Source organism: Lepisosteus platostomus, chromosome 25, assembly GCF_059453375.1.
Source record: "Lepisosteus platostomus isolate fLepPlt1 chromosome 25, fLepPlt1.hap1, whole genome shotgun sequence".
Lineage (NCBI taxonomy): Eukaryota > Metazoa > Chordata > Actinopteri > Semionotiformes > Lepisosteidae > Lepisosteus > Lepisosteus platostomus.
In genome coordinates this window covers 11,250,748-11,270,405 of record NC_142635.1, presented here as the reverse complement: position 1 = coordinate 11,270,405, position 19,658 = coordinate 11,250,748, and the positions used below count along the sequence as shown (strand labels likewise).

At 38.0% G+C, this 19,658-nt stretch overlaps 2 protein-coding genes across 5 annotated transcripts in view; one reads left to right on the top strand and one right to left on the bottom strand.

Annotated features, from left to right (window-relative positions):
- Positions 1-4,974, bottom strand: part of usp28 (ubiquitin specific peptidase 28) — a 29,203-nt gene extending 24,229 nt beyond the window's left edge. For all 4 annotated transcript variants that reach the window (XM_088618876.1, XM_088618878.1, XM_088618880.1 and 1 more), the window contains exon 1: positions 4,693-4,974. In XM_088618876.1, the coding sequence (XP_088475002.1) occupies positions 4,693-4,947 (255 nt within the window). In that variant the 5' untranslated portion in view covers positions 4,948-4,974. The remainder of the gene's footprint in view (positions 1-4,692) is intronic.
- Positions 4,868-17,981, top strand: htr3b (5-hydroxytryptamine (serotonin) receptor 3B). The gene is made up of 9 exons (XM_088618881.1): positions 4,868-6,625; positions 9,325-9,488; positions 10,161-10,205; positions 11,085-11,194; positions 11,721-11,890; positions 12,370-12,527; positions 15,539-15,749; positions 16,253-16,462; positions 17,109-17,981. The coding sequence occupies exons 1-9, from the start codon at positions 6,589-6,591 to the stop codon at positions 17,375-17,377; spliced, it is 1,374 nt and encodes a 457-aa protein (XP_088475007.1). The 5' UTR covers positions 4,868-6,588; the 3' UTR covers positions 17,378-17,981.
- Positions 17,982-19,658: the final 1,677 nt, after the last annotated feature.

Here is a 19,658-nt window from a genome sequence, read left to right as displayed (position 1 = left end):
ACCCTTCAATCTAAATGGGGAAAACGTCCAGTCTGTCATGTTAACAGCGGCATTTTACAACTTACTACCAACAAATTACATCGAGAATTTATGAAGATCAAAACAGCTCAGGGTGGGGTGGCCATGTTTCACAGCTAACAGCTACAGGGAATTAAAAAAAATGGAAATAGGATTTCCAAGATGATTGGACCTAAGCAGCGAGAGAAATAAGGGCAATGTGGTGATACTTAGCGCTTCTGCTCACAGCACTGGGACATGGGCTTGACTACAGTCTGGGGTGCCTTCTGTCCGATATCTGCACGTCCTCTTTCAAAGACATACGGGCTAGATTATCTGACATCTCCAAACTCTCTCCATGTGTGAGTGCATTGGCAACACATCAAAGCTGTAGCCCTGCCTTATACCCTGTGCTAACCTGACTCTCCAGGTAGCAGAAACCCTTACCAGGAATAAGCAGCTTACTGATTACAGATGAAGGGACGGAAAAACAGTAGAACTGTTTACATGACACGAAATAAGAGACCGCAAACCGATACCATTTGTATGCTTAAGATACACACAATTTCCCGCTCACTCAATCTGGCTGCGAAACGGGTAAGGGTCTGGCAGATACCGGAGCAAGTGAAATTCTCACCACAATGTGAAAACATTTTTTTTTCGGAGAGGGCCTGATCCACACTGGATCCTAATCTGCGCAATCCCACTCTTACGGTATGTCACTTGGTAGATCTGAAGTTTACCGGGTTGGAGCAAATGAAGAAAAACAAGCAGTGTCAGGGGTCTATATAAAGGTAATTGAATTGCAGCAGATGGAAAAGTTAGGTTCTCTCAGCTGGCCTCCAACACACCCAGATACTTGGCCTCACAACAGGAGACATATATGGAGAACTAGAAGACCAACGGCCGCTGGTCAGAGTCTATTTTGAGCCAGAGCACTGATAGCCCTTGTGTTTAGCATTCCTCTCACCCTCTAAGGGGGCTTGAGTGACATAGCTAAGTAGGTGGTTGAAAAAATATAGAATACATTCAACCCTGTTTTTCATGATGCAGGTGGATGCATATAATATAAGACAGTTGTATACATTCTCCCCCCCCTGTCAATATTTGTGTTGATTTCTATTGGGTTATTTTAGCTGAAACACACACAGTAAAACACGTCGTACACTGCCCGAGGTCTTGTATTATATTACAGTATCTTAAAGGATGAAAGCATCAGCACGTTACACTCTGTAAGAAATGGCAACAAAGACAAAATGCCAAAAGCTGTGCTGTAGCCGACCGACACCTGTCTCCCATAGTGTCAAGATGAGCACCTGTCACGTTCCAGTTGGGAAAATGTGAGCAATCGGACTTCAATTACGCAAACCTATCCAGAACACGACATTACCAAGAAGGGCAAGTTTTACCTGAGTCACAGCTCTTAAGCAGAAAGATGAACTGGACAAAAAACTTTTTGAGCTACATATTATACCCAGGTAATTCAACAAACGACAGAAATGCAGAAGACTTCTGTCACTCAGCATAGAATGTGTTCAGTCTTTGAAGCACATCAAGGTTATAACTAAGTCTGGACACTTTCAGTGTTGGAAACTGGGGATTTCACATACCAAGGAGCAAAACTGAAAATGTGAAAACATTCTTATCTGTCAAAGGCTGAAGCTGTTGGTGGAAATGCTGTTAAGATGGCCTTTCAAACTAGGGGCTCATCTGAGCACACAGGCTCATTTTTCAAGCCATCTGTAGTTCAGGAAACCTGATCATGAAGGTGGTTTAGTTTTGGAGACCTCTGACAGGAAGGGCACTACTTCAAAATACCGTTTTTAGTACCAATTAATCTTCTTGCTACTTAATTGTAAAGGGGTTTTTTTGCACGTCTTTTCCTGGTTCTATCTGTTTTGCTGTTCTGCACAATTATACTACAACAACAACAAAAAAGAATTTAATTTCTGACAAGGCAAAAACTGCACTACCCTATGAAAAAGAAAAAAAACACTTTTGAGAAAAGGCAGTACTAGGGGGAAAAATACAAAAAGGCCTTTTGCCTATTCTGGTATTGAAAGGTAGCTAGCTAATCAACATTTAACCTACCAGTCTGCACTAACTAGTACTTAACTCACCCAGTAAAAGCTGTCCCTTTAAAAAGTGTTTGAAACACTAACCCGATCTTGACAGCAGCGTATTCTTTATGCTCTGTACAGTTTGTCTTAATCGTGAACAACATGGTTAGTCAGTTTTACTCCAAGTGTAACAGTATTAAGTGTATTACAGATGTTCAATACTGTAGATGTCAAAGAATAAAAGTAATATCTCTGATTCAAGGCTACAGGGAAGAAGAAAAAGTCATATAAGATCCTTGAAAGTATTAGATAAAGTCCCAGCAAAAATAACTTTTCTTTAGATAAGCTCTCAATAATGGCTGCATTACTCATTCAAATGTTTATGGGCTGTTTTCAATTTTATAAAAAGTAAGAGTCTCATTGAAGCACTCAGTGAAGTCAGATGTGGTGTATTTGGATTTTTTTTAAAAAACAGAATTTACATTGGTGTAATCGCAGTAGATGCAGTAAGACCTTTCCTTATTAAGTTACAAATGGTGGAATAGGAACTAGAGCAATTATATTTATAAGGAGTGTTTCCTTCTTAACGTAATAACAACAGCAGATGGTAAGTTAACGATAATGGTAATTGTCAGTCAGTGAATTAAAATGAGAAACGCACAGGTATTTAAAGTTTTTTTTCCTTTGCCATTTTCCAATAATATAAAATTGGGAAGTGCAAGCAATGCTTATTTTTTAAGAAAACAGGTTAGAGCACCAGTGCAAAACTAATAACATGATCCAATATGTTTGTTTTTCTACCATCATTCTTGTACACTGACGTCTCTGGAGCACTGCTGTTTGCTCAGGTGGGGATATCTGAGCTAATCTATCGAAATGTTTGGTCTAAATCACTGCTGGCCTAGCATGCAGTGCCATGATTTTTATTTTTATTTGAAAAAAATCCCAAGTACAGAAACTGAAATCTACATGAAACACAGGTGTTCCCCCGGCAGCTGGGGGAGTTTTACAGCTGTGTACATTCAATACATCTACAGTGGCAATAAATACACCTTTTTCTCACTTTCAATAATTGGTAAAGGCTACACCCTGGCAAAATTTCCCATTGGCCTTTCCCATGGACTCCTAATAATCCCCATCTATAAATTGGCTACATCACTCTGTTCTCCTTCCCACTAATACCTGATGTGTGGTGAGCAGACTGGCGCCGTATGGCTGCCATCACATCATCCAGGTGGGGCTGGACACTGGTGGTGGAGGAGGGGAGTCCCCGTTACCTGTAAAGCGCTTTGAGTGGATTGTCCAGAAAAGCGCTATATAGGTGTAAGCAATTACTATTTACAAAATGGAGCCATGAAGCACATTTGTAGGTACAGTGGGCATCTCTTCTATAGGGTGTTTCTTGCTACAATAAGCAAGAAACTGGAAAAAAAGGAGCCCGATTTCAGTTAAAAAGGTCAGAATGGACTGTAATCGACAAATAGAAAACAAACACGCCTCGAATCTAATTATTGCCGACTATTTTTAAAGCGTGGAGCTTTACTGATGACAGTACAGTAGACTGATTCAAGAGTGAAAACCTGAAGCTAAGCGAATTGCCAGACAATTTAAGGTCACAACGTGTCAACGCTCCCATTAAAAGTGAAAAGCTGATAAATGAGGCAAATTAGGAGATATGAAAGTGGTTATAGCGGCACATAGCGAAGAAATGGACGATTTGGAAAAAAAATACTAGGTGTGGTGACAGGAGTGACAGTCTTTTTTTCATCGGTGGCTACAGTATCATTAGTAATAAAATGCTTTCCAGCAAACTGTAAAGTCCAGAAAACGTTTTAACTACAAATGCAAAAACATCAGCAGTGTGAGGCTTGCTATACAGTACATGCAAGTGGAAAGGGATCAAAGTTCAGATTTTCAGGGTTTTTTTCACATGAAGTTGCGCTTGTTCTTTGTAAGGGAATGCTTCACTCCTAGTTAGATGACACGACTAATAGGGGAACTTAAGATGTGAAAGTACGTGCATCAAAGCCTCCCCTCTTTTTATTTTGAACAGCTCAAGCCAGTTTAGAGATCGGTAAGAAAAAACGCAGCTGGAAAACGGTGTTGAACACAAACCTGCCCTAACGCACGATTTTGCTTGAAATCAAGCGCAGGTTTGCATGCAGTGGTCTCTGCACGCTGCAGAAGTGAGCTCAGACCTACAATACCTAACCCAGGTAGCGCCGCTCTGTTTTGAAAAGGTACATGTTGAAGCAGCGCAGAGCTGAGGATCAAGCTCGTACACTCCCCTCGCATGTGTTTTCAAAACAACGTGATTGGCATGGACAGTAACAGTCTATAACTCGGACTTTAAAAATGTCTCGGGGCTACCTATTTGCACCGATCGTACCTTTTTTTGTTTTGTTTGCAATAGTTATTTTTAAGGCTGAATTTGGTGGTAATGATAAAAAAATATATACTAGGGTGAGAAAAGTTTTGCATTCCTGCTTGGTGTGACGGCTAGCATACAGCGAGGCGTGTAGCTCAGCAAATACGATCTCTCTGCAAACTTTTTTTTTGTTTTGCTCGTCAACACGAGTGTCAGACTTAGCAGGGAGAATCTTTTTTTAAAACTTTCCGCCGCTATTTCGCTCACCGAACTGCCAGAGTTGTCCCCATGATCGCACTGCTGCTCGGCCGTCATGGCAATGGACCAGATCCTCCTCTTTTTTCGGTAATTTTCAATGAAACCTTCTCCCCCTGCTTCAGACTCTCGCCTCCTCCATCCGTCACCCACACGCCAGGCGCGCCCCCGCGGCTCGTCTGCCCAGGATGAAGGACGAGCGCGCTTGCGACGTGCATGCCCACGTACTGCGTGGGGAGGTGCCAATAACGTCCCAGTCGCGTGCATCGTGCGCAGTAGCTGAGCAGGCAGGTTAACTTAAAGGGTGTGGTGGTTTCTGGAATTCGTAGTACTGTAGGTAAGCTATGTTAGTGAACTGGATGCCCCTGCAACTTTATTTGTAATTGTTCCTTAAAGTGATCCAACTATTATGCATCTGTTGAAATAAAAAAAATTGATATGATGGGGAAATACTGAAAAAAACTCGATTTTCTTCAGATACTGTATTATATTAAGTCTTGCACCTTCTTTTTCTAAGATTAACCAGTAAAGGACGCTGTTACTGTCTGCATAGTTTTCACCTTTTTGGGGAGAGATTTGCATCACCCATTTCACATACATGAGTAAAAAAAAACACATTCGGCAAGTGAAAAACTTGGGTGCAGAAATGCCCCCTTTCGTTTTTTACCTTTACTATGTTACCTGGAGAACTTGCATGTGATTTGTACGGTACAGTGCACCCCATACACATTCCGATATGACACAATAATATTAGGTGAGCACCAATTTGGTGACAGCATACAATATGAAGGTAGAGGGTTGAAAAATCATTTTGATAGGTGAACCTAAGATCAGGGACAACAGAGGATTCTCTATCCTATTTGGAATATAATTGTTAATTGACCCAATAATTTCAGCCATCTGCAGGGGGAGAGCCTCCAAAAGCAAGGCTGGGTAGGTTTTTTTATTACAAAATTGCTATTGTATTTCAAAAGAATAAATGTAAATATAATGATCAGATTTGCTTTGACATATAACTTGGGTGACATTGTGATTTGCAATGCTGCTTCTCAGCTCCTGAGGTCCAAGATATTGTGGCTGGGTTAACGTGTATCTAAAATGCTCTGTTTGTGCGTGTGTGAAATCTTTGCTGTCCATCTTGCTGTATTTTAAGTCGATATTATTGACCCACGGGGAAAGGTCTGGCCCTTGTTTCAAGAGAACTGGAAATACTAACGGAATAATTCCATATATTTAATTTATTCTTTAATAATACATTGTAATTGATGCTAATTGTGCTTTGTTTAGTTTGAAATAAAACCTGGACTTCCATGCTCAGTATTTATAGTATAAAAAGTATGAGAATCAGATGTCTGACTATTGCACTTTGAACACGTCGAAAGACTTCAAAAAGACAGCACCTCCAACTCATCCTGAGTTTTTTTTAAATGTTCCTCCAATAGAATTGAATAAGGACCTGCCTTCATTTATTTGTCTGAATTGATGCATTTTAAATGGACAAAGTCTTGTAAAAGGAGGACTCTATCAATGTAACGTACACTGCCAGTTCTTATTGTGTTAGTTTAAAAAAAAAATCCCAAGAGCACTGCCCTTCCTGCATTATTCCATTATCCACTTAGCATCAGTGTATTGGCATAATGAAAATTCAATCCACTGGAGGACACCAAAGTTTAATGATGCCGTCCTTCAGTGACGTGGGCAAGTAAGAGCCTCTTCTTTGGCAAACTCAGGCTTTAGGATCTTACCCCGACATTAAGTGACAAATTGATTAAAAAAGGAATAAGAAAAAACATTACACGAGAACAGACAGATGCCTCTGAGCGCTGCAGACCTGAATTAGGGAGCTAAGCGAGATTTCAGAACAGCGTCAAGAAACCAGGAGCACCGTCTCAGACTAGAAGGAAGGCCATGGCACCTGTAACTCTCCTGCTGCTTTTCCTCTCAGGTAGGACACGTAGTTTATCTCCGATAGGTCTATAGAAGAAGCACTGTGTACCGGATTTAACTGGTAAATTGATGGTGAGACTAGAAATAAATCAATTAGGGGTTATTTATTGGGGGTGGGGGGGGGAGGATACTGCTACGTTAAAAAATACAAAGATTGACGCCAACCAAGCAAATTGAAACCGTTACAGTGATTGGGGAAAAAAAGAGGGCGCTTCTTTATAATGAATGCATGGAGTCTAGTGGGCTAGGGATGAATTAAACCTGAGTCCGCGACGAGGGTCTTTCTGTGCTTTCTTCAGTTTTACCTGAAAAAACGTCACAGATGTGCGTGGAAAGAGTGACGCACCGCTTCAAAACAACTTGGCATAACTGCGTTTTGTCGTGCTGCTTTTCCTTTCAAAATATTTTCTGTCAACATTTAAAATATATTTCCGGGGCCCATGTCCTGTCCAGCCTCAGTAAAACCAAACAGCTATAAAACGCTACTTAATCACAGAGAGAAAAATGTACTGCACAGGTTTTCTATACTCATAGAATATACTTAATATTTAGACATTTTAATTAATAATTCTTTCATTTATTAATATTATTGCTTTCTTCTCATATTGCCCTTTAACACTTTCTGATTGGTCTGTCATACCTGTTACCAATTTTTAACATCATCTGAATGTAGGAAATGTGTCCACTCCATACAAAAATCAGTGAAGTTTATTAACTTAACAGCTGTGTTTCAGTTTCAGTTTCAGTTTCAGAAGTGTGGATTAAATTAATATGGTCTTGTTCAGTTGTATATTGTTCTGTTGTTTTGGCATCTACCCTCAAATATGTGTTCTGCAACAATTAAGATTAATGAAGTGTTAGAAATCACAGAGAAAGATAAAGTATATTGAAAATATGATATCAAGGGAAATGTATTTCATAGCAGCCAAGCACTATTACAGGAAAAAAAAATCTTTCTGTATGGCCTAATGTTTCTCTTTATTGAATTATATCTGTTACTAAGGGCAATTTCTCTTACAATGTGAACCAACAACACATACTTTAGAAAAAAAATGAATTGCTTCAGGCTTGAAAAAATGCTGTCTAATGTAACAGGTGCTCTTATTGACCTTAGTAGGTTTTAAGCCAGTTTAAACCACCTGTGTCTATATTAGGGAGCTCTGAATTCTTCTGGGTTGAAAGAGTACTTTTGCACAAAATACTACAATCAAAAATGGCATATATGGAACAGATATAAATATATTCCATACAGAGTTCAGGAAGTGAATGAGCATTGTAATTTTCTTACCCAGCAATACTGTATCTTTGTAGACCTCAATATAAATCAACTCAGTTTACATTGCATATAAAATTAATTTAAAAAGCACAAATCACGCTCTCGCCTTTCCATTGGGACACCTGACTCTTTTAATTTGGCAGCTTAGTGTAAAAAAGAAAACAAATCTAAAATTAACATGTCAAGGATACTCCTTTCTTTTAACTCATTTTTGGTTCCTATAAAATGAGATCATCACAAGAAGAATGGTAATAAGAGCTACCGTAGCGTCATTTAAGCTATAATGAAGTGGTGAGTAAAACATCTGTATCACTTAAAGAATTAAAATTAGAGTGTGTAGAGTATGCATTACTTTTCCGTCAGGTCGCTCCGAAAGCACCAGTTTCTGAATGGTTTTCTCCTCTTTGTGAAGAGGAGCTGTTGCTGCTTTTTAGAGAAGCAAGCCTGACCTTCTCTCATAACTTTTAGAATTTCTGAACTTCTACTGGCAAAAGAGAAATCTGGGCATTATCATGCGCAGATCTCCCCACCTTGTGGAAGAAGTCAGTACTGCGATTACATCCATTCTGCAAAAAGGTTTAGAATCTGCATTCTACACGCACCATCAAATTTCTATATATTTACATCTAAAACAGCAGTTGCAAGAAATGGAATAAATCTTCATACAAATTTGTCTTGCAATTTTAACTGCTGTTTTTAATTTAATTACTGAGTCACCTAAATGATATAAAACAGGTTTCAGATATTCACAATGTTTATGAATGTATACAAATATTACATGCACCTGTTAAGCACGTTTAATCAAATCAGTTATAGTTTGTATGTGTTGGTAGAGCACACAATCATTAACTTAAACCATTCAGTTAAATTTAGAAATTAGATTCCAAATTAAATGGTACTACAAAATCAGACAAACATAATTTAACCAATTTTTAGCCATTGCTGAACAGGCAGTTTTGGAATTAATTTGTTCTGCATGAGATAAACACATGCAGTTGACACCTAGATGTTTCCAAAATGGGCAGCTGTACTGCACTTATTCTTGAGTTACATTTTCAATGCAATTCAATTTATTTTTATATAGCGCCTTTCACAACAAGGTTGCCCCAAGGCGCTTAACAGTGCAAGTGACCATAAATTTTGCAACACTATCATCAATCGACAAGTCTAGTTTTACATTATTGTGCAACACAATTACATATTGCAAACTTGCACAACTGTTTTATACTTGAGATGCTTATAAATGCAAAACATGCAGATTGCTGTGTTGTTGCTGCTTGAAAACAGCTGTCAGGGCCTCCACTTAATATCCTGACAAAAAATACATCTGATTTGAATTTGGACCACTGCCTCTTCAGCTTAGTTTTTGTGACATGTATAGATTGTTAATCAATGCAATTTTTCACCACGAACTCTTCTAGCTCCGGTAACTGTGACTTTTAGAGAGAAGCCCAGGAGGTCAGCTCTGAATCAGCTGACCAGAACGCTTCTTCGGAACTACAGCAGTGGAGTTCGGCCAGTGAGCAACTGGACCACGCCTACCATTGTCTACATTGACTTCATCCTTCAGGCTGTACTTGATGTTGTAAGGACTGCTCCCTCACTGTAAAGTCTATGCTTACTGTATTATTCTGTTCTATGAAAAAGAAATCATTTAAATACGTAAATCAAATGGACCGTTTAGACAACAGAAAAAAACTAATCAGTATTAGTGCACACTGCAATGACTTCTTACTGAAAACCCTGCATTAGAAATTCAACAAACCAGTGCCCTTTTCTTAAAATATTGTTGTCTTGAAGGAATCTTAAAGTACATTTAGTTACTGGTTTACGATCTTATTGTCGGGCTTCAAAACCGAGAGGTTTATATGCTAATTCAATAGTTGGTAATCTTTTTGCAGTCAGAGATTGAAACTACCACAAGACTTTCTCTATTTAAAAAAAAACATACTAATGATGCTCATGTAAAAAGCTTTGATAACTAGGAGAGTAAACACCCAGAAATACGCCCATCAAAAATACTTTCTTAAATTAATTTTTTTTAATCAATACTTCATGCTCCAGAATCCCCTTAAAACATGAAATGGGTTTTGTAACTACTTTGAGTAAGTGATTTCCTGGAAAACTATTTAAGAAAAATTAATTCCATTAAACCAGCTGGTTCCATGTCACAGATTCTTATGTGCTTTATTGATAAATATGCATTGCCTGACTGCTTAAGTAACTACAATAAATCACCATTATCTTTTTGTCTAAGGATGGGCAAAACCAGAAAGTAACCACAAGCATCTGGTATCGGCAGGTCAGTAAATTCAAAGTCAATTTCCCTCATTTTGATACCAACATCTACATTACAGTACATCACAGTGGTATTCTTTTACATCAACTGGCACTACCATTATCTTTTCATACATTATGTATACTGAGAAAAAATACATTATACAGATGATATTAAAAGCATCTAAAAAGTGCACCATTGTATACCATCCTGTTTTTGGTGGGATAATTTTACACAAAGATGAAATATTGATAAGAGCTTCTAATCAGTTGGAACCATGAATAAAAATGATAAATTATTATATAGAAAAAATGTTTTTGTGTTGACTCTTGACATAATAATAATTTTTAGAATATGGCATCCAACTGGATTTATAAAGCCCTATATGATTTCTTGGGAATTACTATAGATTTTTGTAAAAATGTTTAAATATTATTAACATAATAGTTTCTTTCTTTGAAAGCATTCATAATGGAATCAGGTTTATATGTACAATATACTAATTTACATGCAAAAACAATAATTACACATGAGCATTTTACCCTTTCCAAGAACTCAAATGTAGAGAAATTTGGGAAATTGTTCATAGGTTTTTGCACTTTTGATTATTTTAATTTTTCTTTTCTAATTTGATATCTCTTGCAGTTCTTGTTCAAGTTTCACAATCAGGCACATCTAAATACAGACCATGTTTTACAATATGCAAACATTTCTTCACCATCAGTTCTGTGAGAAGTTATCGCTCTTTAAACCGTATATGAATCTGTCACAAAAATGTCATTAAGACATAATCTAGACTCTAGTCCATACAGTAACGTCTGCTATTCAGGATAGCAGAAATCCTCCAGAAATTAAATTAACACAGCATTCCGTTTTTACATTCTGTTTGTGTTTACTTTTTAGATCTGGAATGACGAATTCCTAGTGTGGGACCCAGAGGCTTTTGATGGAATTAATGAGATCTCTTTATCTTCAGATGCCATCTGGGTTCCTGACATAATCATTAGCGAATTGTAAGGTTCACATTCATCATTGACTTTTACAGTATTTCCATCTTGCACATGCTGTGTTTGTTTCCTAATTCCTTTGCTTCCAAAAACAATCTCCTCCTTTTTTAGGGTCAAGGAAAAACAAAATCTGTACCCAAAGCCCTTTGTCTCGTTTTGCAGTTTACATTAGCAAAGCACAATTAATAATGGTGGTAAAAGCTGTACTCTCATAACAGATATTGCAAGAAGAGAATCATCTGCCCAGATAAGCACTGCTCAGGCAAAGAAAGGGGGAGGGATATGATACAGAGACAGTCTGTTATATGGAAAGGTTGTTAAGAAAAGATGTTTTTTCTATAACCTAAAAGTAGCAATATACTGAGTCACAATAATAAGGAAACAGATTTTAACCATTTTTCTGCTATTTTCAGCAAAAGCAAAGTTGATTTGCTTGAATGCAGGCAAAAGAGAATGAACATTTATCAGGAGGCTTTTGGGGGATTTAAATGATTAATACAGTCCTTTCATTTTTTTTCCAATTTCTTTCAAGCGTGGATGTTGGCAGATCTCCAGAGCTCCCCTACATTTATGTGAATGCCTCTGGGACCATCAAGAACTACAAGCCCATCCAAGTAGTGTCTGCCTGCCGCTTAGAAATGTATGCTTTTCCCTTTGATAAACAGAACTGCACTTTGACCTTTCGAAGCTGGCTCCACACAGGTACAGTAACGTAACAGCAGGACCTCATAAATAAAGACAGAGATTAGAAAGATGGATTGATAGACGTATAAATAGACAGACCTGTGATGCATTCTGCCTTGTGCCCAGTGCTTGCCAGGATAGGCTCCCCCATGACCCTGTATTACAGTAGATAAAGCAGTTAGAAATAGGATGGATGGCTGGATAAATAGACAGACATTGGCCACAAGCAGCCTTTTAAAGTTACTGTTGCTGTTTCAATTGAATTCTGTCTGACTTTTTCTTATGCACATAATGTTATTATGTATTCTCACTTTATGTGACTAAATCCTTTAGGGGGATGATAAGCAATCAATCAATGCCTGGATAATACAGTGCAATATTCCAGCATATAGCAGTCTACAGTGCAGTTTGAATGGCAGTGTTCATTGACGCTGTCAAGAACAGTCTCATTAATGCAGTGAGCAGATATTTATGTAATCTGTTTTGTCTGAGTAAAGTGAATGAAGTGGATTTGGTGTTATGGAGAAGTTCTGAAGAAATTGCAACTGACAAGAGGACCTTCATGAATGATGGAGAATGGGAGCTCATCTCTATTCCGTCTAGATATGAACAGCTGTATATGGAAAACAAGGAGTATGCACAAATTCAGTTTAATGTGAGTACAAGTACTCTGCATGTAGACACATTTAATATATGCTCCAAATGTTTTCTTTCTTCTCTTTTCAGCATGGAACAAAACTTTATATTACCTATTACTTATTCTGAAAAATAATGACAATGCTGCAGTCTAAATTTTAAGTCAATAGGTCAAATAAAAATGCTATTTACTCTATAGTGATAAGGTGGGGTTTTTGGATTGCATGAGCAGTAATATTCATTGAGACAACACAATACTGAGCTTTCATAAATGGTGCTAAGTGCCTTTTACTTTTTTCACGTTAAAATTTTAAAAAAATTGAGTTCAGTTTTAGAAACACTATACACTTGGGGCAGTGGAAGTGTGATGATGCAGATAGGAAATGTCCTTTAACACAAGAACGCTTTGGTATAGATTTAGGGCAGCTTAATCTGGCACATTGATGAAGTCCTTGAACCAAAGGACTTGAGACAATACAAAAGTGTGGATTTTCCAGTGAGACAATGCAAGACCACACAGTCCTAGGACTACAATGACATCACTTCAATAAAACAGTGTCAAGAACGTGTGAGCGGCCAGTATGACAGGATATCTGCAGAACCAACTCACAACTACCTACAGTAGAAGACAACTGTGATTGTCCAGCTTTCTCTCTCTTGCTACACAGGAATAATAGAAATATAGCCAGCAGCCATATCACCCTGCAAGTCACAACTGGCAACTCACTGAAGCAAAGCAGGTGTGAGCCTGGGCAGTACCTGGATGGGAGACCTCCTTGGAAAAACTATGGTTGTTGCTGGAAGTGGTGTTAGTGGGGCCAGCACGGGTCGCTCTAACACTGTTATCTGTGTTTGTCCTAATGCCCCAGTAAAGTGACAGGGACACTATACTGTAAAAAAGTTGCCGTCCTTCAGATGAGACTTAAGACTGAGGTCCTGACTCTCTGAGGTCATTAAAATCCCAGGGCGTTTCTTGAAAAGAGTAGGGGGGAAACCCCGGCATCCTGGCCAAATCCCCCCCCCACCCCCGCCCTTGTTAATCATGGCCTCCTAATAATCCCCATCTCTGAACTGGCTTCATCACTTTGTTCTCATCCCCACTGATAGCTGATGTGTGGTGAGCGTACTGGTACACTATGGCTGCGGGCACATCATCCAGGTGGGGGCTGTACCCTGGTGGTGGTGGAGGGGATCCCCATTTCTTGTAAAGTGCTTTGAGTGGAGTGTCCAGAAAAGTGCAATATAAGTGTAAGGTATTATTATTATTATTATTAACAACAACAACAACAACAACAATTATTATTATTATTATTATTATTATTATTATTATTATTATTATTATTATTATTATTATTATTATTAACATTCCACAGCTGTCTTTTCAGATGCTGATCTGGTGCCACAGCACTGCCAGGATTCTGTAAATCCTTAGGCTGGAAGGTCATACCCAATACCAACTCTTTAATGTTTTCACTTGGATAGTGTGGCATGTTTTTTAAACCCCATTACTAAACTATTTTGCATATATATAAAATATATATATATTTTAATTATGCCTCTAGAGCTTTCTACGTAGGTTGCCCTTGTATTCAGAATTTGGCAGGATAGTGACTAATAACATCAGTTTTAGAATACTTTTAGTCCAGTAAAAATGAAAAAGGAGAGTTTATGTGTGGCAGAAGAACACTGAATATTGTCTAGATGATCAACATTCGTTTGTTCACAGGAACAGTACTGTGATAAGGTGATTATAACTTCACTTTCACTTTAACAAACGCGCAATGTTACATATCCAGACTGCCAATATAATGACAATGTAAGACTCATTAAACAGATTATTTCTACACTGCATGCACGTTTCAGTCCAGTAAACAAATTATGCATCAAGCTTTAGTCATTAAGCCAAACTGCAATCACATACTGCCGGGTCAATTTTAGAAGCCAGGAGCCTATTTTCTGCTGCAATGCATCAAAAAAGGGTAAGACTGCACAACATAATCTATCATGTTAAAGGCAGACCCCATTAACACAATAGTTTCCAGAAACCATCGGAGGTTTCTTGATAAATTGTGCTCTTGATTGAGTAACCTTCACTGCGCGAGTTAGCCTAGTGCATCAGAGTGGAGGTTGCAGGTCGCAGTACTGGCAAGGAAGTGAGATTTTTAAAAATGCAAATCTAAGGATTTAAATAAGCAAACACACACATCCATGTATGCTTAAGAATAAAGATGATAATGGACAATAGCTCTCTGTGGTTACACTGTGCAGCGTGTTGTGTAAAGTTAACGTTCCAGATGACCAGTTTCCCTTGTTGCCTGGTGGCCCATGTGGTATCGCTATTGCGAGAAACTCTGGAGGAGAAATCAGTTGTCTTATCACCATGATGGTTTCAGGAGAACACATTGTTACCTGCATCATACTGAAGAAGACTGGGACAGATAATGATACTAGTCATGAACTTAGTAGCTTAAATATAATCACAACAAAAAGAGTTACGAAATAACAAATTCGACTGAAGGTAATGAGTGTTCTCAGAAATGGTACCTTTTAAATATTTTTTCTCCTTTGTAAACTTGGACCCAGTTCATATCCTGCAATATCCTGTTTAGCACATCACAGTGTACAACGTACAACATCTACAGTACAGTTTACAGAATAAGCAAGTCCAAATACATTGTATAATTGTTCAATCCAATTAACTGGCAAAATGGAGAGATATCCATGTGCAGCCTTTTTGTATTTCATTCCTTCATAGAAGAAAAAGATGTTTTGCCTAGCTGCTGCGTAACTTGTCATTGGTTCTGCTTGAGGCCGTCTGAAGAAGAGATGACAGGGGAGGTGAAATAACCTCTAGTCCACGGGTCATTCCCTGAGCCTTGCAGATCTAGACAAGTAAAGTTGGCACTGGCTGTAAGAGCATTATCTAACAACCTCCTTTTGTGCATAACACAAAGAGAGACCAGGGTGACTACAGCCTCGGCCATAACTCACTGCTGTAAAACCGATATTACTCTTCCTCTTCTTCTACAGGTAGTAATCCGTAGACGCCCCTTGCTGTACGTGGTCAGCTTACTTATCCCCAGCATCTTCCTGATGGTTGTAGACGTGATAAGCTTCTACTTGCCCCCAAACAGCGGCATGAGAATCACCTTCAAGTCCAGCATCCTGCTGGGCTACACGGTGTTCCGAGTCAACATGTCTGATGAACTTCCAGCAACGGCTACTAAAACACCACTCATTAGTAAGTAAAGCAGCTGCCAAATTCAAAACTCAGAACACTTTCAATAAGTGTCAATCATGCCCACGGTGGAGGACTGATATCCAATTCGGCTTGGGCCACCAGTGAAATGGCATGATCCTTCCCCTCAACGCAAACAAATTCACATCAACAAGACAGATGGAAATTCAAACTGAACTATTCTGTCAGACCAGTATGACAAAGCACTGTGTCAAAGCTACTGCTGCTGTCCTCATCTAATTCATTTCTTCAGATGCAAAGAAAATAGTCATTTCTTGTCAGTATGCTGTGTGATGCATATTTCAAGGGAGACAGAAGCAAAGACACATGGTAAAACATGGAATTTACTTTGGAAAATGCACTGAATAGATGTTTTTGTGCGACTGGGGTACAATTGCACAATATCAAGCCTTTTGGATGGAATTCGCTTCTTGATTATTAGTTTGAAGCTAATATGCCAGCTCTGTTTAAAGATTAAAAGTGTGGCAATGTCTTTGTTATTGCAGGTATATTCTTTGCTGTCTGCATGGTCCTTCTGGTTCTCAGCCTGGCGAAGTCCATCTTAGTTGTCAAACTGTTGCATCACAATGATGAAACCATGAAAGAGATGTCAGTGTCTGCTTGCCTACTGGACAAGTTTGGATCCTCCAGCCAGAGCGTTCTTGAGAGCTCCTTCACTTCTGTGAAAACGCTAGATGATGTAGATCAGTGTGGAGGTAAATATGGGTTTCTACCAACTGAAATGCAAGGCTGGTTATTAGGTAATCTCTTGCAAGCTTGCACAGTAGTAACATATATCGAGTGTGAAGCAATGCAAGGATTTTGTCATGATGTACAGATCAAGGATATCGTGCTACATTGTGTAAACAATAAAGAAAAGGAACAATTAACTGCAATGAGGCTACAAGTGTCTGCAGAACCATAAATGAAGAGATCAACAAGAGATAACACTAGATTGACTGAAAACAGCAGAGAATCCTTTTTATTTTAAAGACAAGTTCTAAAATTCCTAAAAAACTAAAAACGATAACTGGGGGAGTTTTGGAAGGTTTTCACTTCAAAGGTAAATTTTATCTTGCTTAGGACATAGCTGTGACCATCAAAATAAAAAATAAATAAAAGGCTGGTTTTCTACTATCAGAGCTAAGATATATTTTAGCCTGTTTTCAAGGTTAAACTGAGGAACATTTTATCTTTTAAAGGTGTAGTTATTGTACCCAAGTTAGAAACCTTAGGAAGGTTTCCTGATTTAGCTTTTCACCCTCTGTTCTTTATATACTAGAACTGTGATATCTAAAGGATATACTGTATTTCTACAGGCCCTGTCACAGTGTTTCAGGAAGTCAATTTCTTTTGTTTCAGGCTACGACTTTGACTTTTCCCCAGAGGAAGAAGAGGAAATCTCCTTCCACAGAGCGCGAGACAGCTGTCCTATGTTAGAGAAGGTCCTGCAGGAGATCATTTCCCTCAAGTATTACCTGCACCAAGAGGACGAAGCTGGGAACATGAAGTCGGAGTGGTTGGGCCTGTGTTACAAAGTGGACAAGATCCTGTTCCGTCTGTATCTGTTCGTCCTTGGCATCTACACCAGCACTCTAGTTTTCCTTTGGATAGCATGGAGCTCCCCCTAAAGGCAAAAGAAAATATTTAATGTGTAGGTATCTGTATAAAGGTTCCTACTGTACGTCCTTTAAGTCATGCAAATTCAAAATGTAAAGAGAATGTGCTTCTCAGCTGGAAGAAAAGCCCCACATGAAATCCTCTAGGGGACAGTATAATTTTGCCCCTGTCGAGTAAAGGTTATTTTGTTGTTTTTTTTACTTTTTTATTAAACCAAAGCTGCCAAAGACTTAGGCTTTTACATAAAAGGGATGAAATCATTCAAAATGCTTTGTTATGTAGGCTCATTGAATGCAATATTCATTAGCTAATCACAGACTTTACTCATTAGAGATGAATCAGACTGGCAAGGGATAATTTCTTCAGTATGTGAAACCTATACAATTGTTAATATCTTCAAATAAAATCCAGCGTCTCACAAAAAAATAAGACATACTGTATTGTTTTCTGTTCAGCCTTGTTTCCCTATAAATAAAACTTATTTTATAAATTAAGTTCTTTCTTCATTTAATTTGTAAAAATATCCTCTCTAGTAAATATTTTTGTACGAATAGTATTAACCACTAGTGGACTGTTTACTGTTGGATTAGAATTGCAGTTGGATTTCACTAATGAATAAATAAATACTCCAAATCAAGCTTCTGTTTATATCTTTTCTTTGAGCATTTTGAGGAGTTATCACATGTTGTAAGCTGTAAGCTCCAATTCAGCATAAATTAAAAGGGAAGGTTTATATTAGAACTTCAGTGAAAATTCTATGGGAGGTAGAATCCTAGGTGTGACTGTTCAAAGACAGTGGATGTCTTTAGAACTAACAGGAAAACACGAACCAGAGGACATGAATGACACTAACTACGTGGAAGTGCATTTTAAACTGAGAACAGAAAGCCATGCATTACACAAATGGCTTTGGGAGGCTGGAACAAGTTACCCAGTCATGTTGCTGATCCAGAGATCTCACCCAGTTCGCTACCAACTAGGCTAGACGGGTTGAATGGCCTTCTCTCTTCTGTTACCTTATGTTCCATTGTTTCTTTCACAATTCTGTGTAAGTTTAAATATTGTGAGTTAAACTACAATTACAATTAAACTGCAATTGTGCTATACTTCTGACACTTCTCACACCACCTGATTGTTTTTACTCTGAAAACAACAAACAAAGCTATTTAATTTCAGTCCTCGTTTTTGCATTGGAGCCATTTTTTACAATGTAATTAGTTGACTTCATAAACTAGCCACGCGCTTCACTGAAGGGGCACCTGAGCGAATCACTTCTATTAATTTAATAAAAAAGTTATTACGGCAAGTCAATGATGCATCAAATTGCAAACGATCAATAGAAACTTATTTTTTCCTGAATGCAAATCATATCAAGTAATCTAATTACGACAGCTCGGATGGTCTGTTTATCTTTCTGTTGGTTTGACATAAGTTTAAATGAATCTGTCAGGAATTGAGGCTAATGGGACAATAAGCAGCAAGTCAGAGGGTTCACAATACCAGCGTTGGTTTCAGAGAGCTTTTAGTAACACTATCTCTTCAGAAAAGGCAGCTGTTCCATCATTTGGTTGAAAACAAAACACTGCTTTTGATTTTTTTTTTAAACAAAAAAGATTAGGTATATCTGTTGATACCATCTGTCAAATCCCTGCTAAAAAACATTATCTTTTATTTTCAAGATCAATGTCAGGATGCCATTCATACTTTGCAAAGGAAGACAAAAACAATTCACTTTATCCAGTCAGTTCCATTCCCATTACTTTTCATAGTGTAATGTTTCACTGGAATGAGACAATTACATTACTATGCAATTTTTCACCTATCAACCCTAATTATGCAAAAATACATTCCTGATTCCTTGCATTCACCTACAAGAGAGACTTGTTTTCTGTTAAAGATGCGACATATTTAAAAATGCATACAAGTAAAAAAATAAATAAACTAAAAGTAGAAATTAATAATTTCCTCAGCAGAAAAAAGAAAAAATACTCTGAAAGTCAAACAATCCCCTCAAGTTTTTTACAGAATTTGTGAAGATATATCCTCAGTAACTAGTCATCATAAGTTAGTGATGCATACAAGACTGTGTTCACAACAGATTGTGTTCCTCATAATATTTACAACAGATCCATCCAACAGTGAGTCACGGGCTTGCTGACTGTCTGTAAAATGAAATCCAAGAAAATCTACTTCATTTTACACGAATACATTCCTTAAATTATAAGAAATAATAACTCAGTGAAAAAATATTTTCAACAGGAGTTCAAAATAATAAGTTAAAAGGTAAATGAA

Bases quoted from the DNA above. Each gene is read 5' to 3' on its own strand.
- htr3b (XM_088618881.1), top strand. From the start codon at position 6,589: ATGGCACCTGTAACTCTCCTGCTGCTTTTCCTCTCAG. The intron at 6,626-9,324 runs GTAGGACACGTA...GAACTCTTCTAG, and splicing joins CCTGCTGCTTTTCCTCTCAG to CTCCGGTAACTGTGACTTTT. The intron at 12,528-15,538 runs GTGAGTACAAGT...CTTCTTCTACAG, and splicing joins ATGCACAAATTCAGTTTAAT to GTAGTAATCCGTAGACGCCC.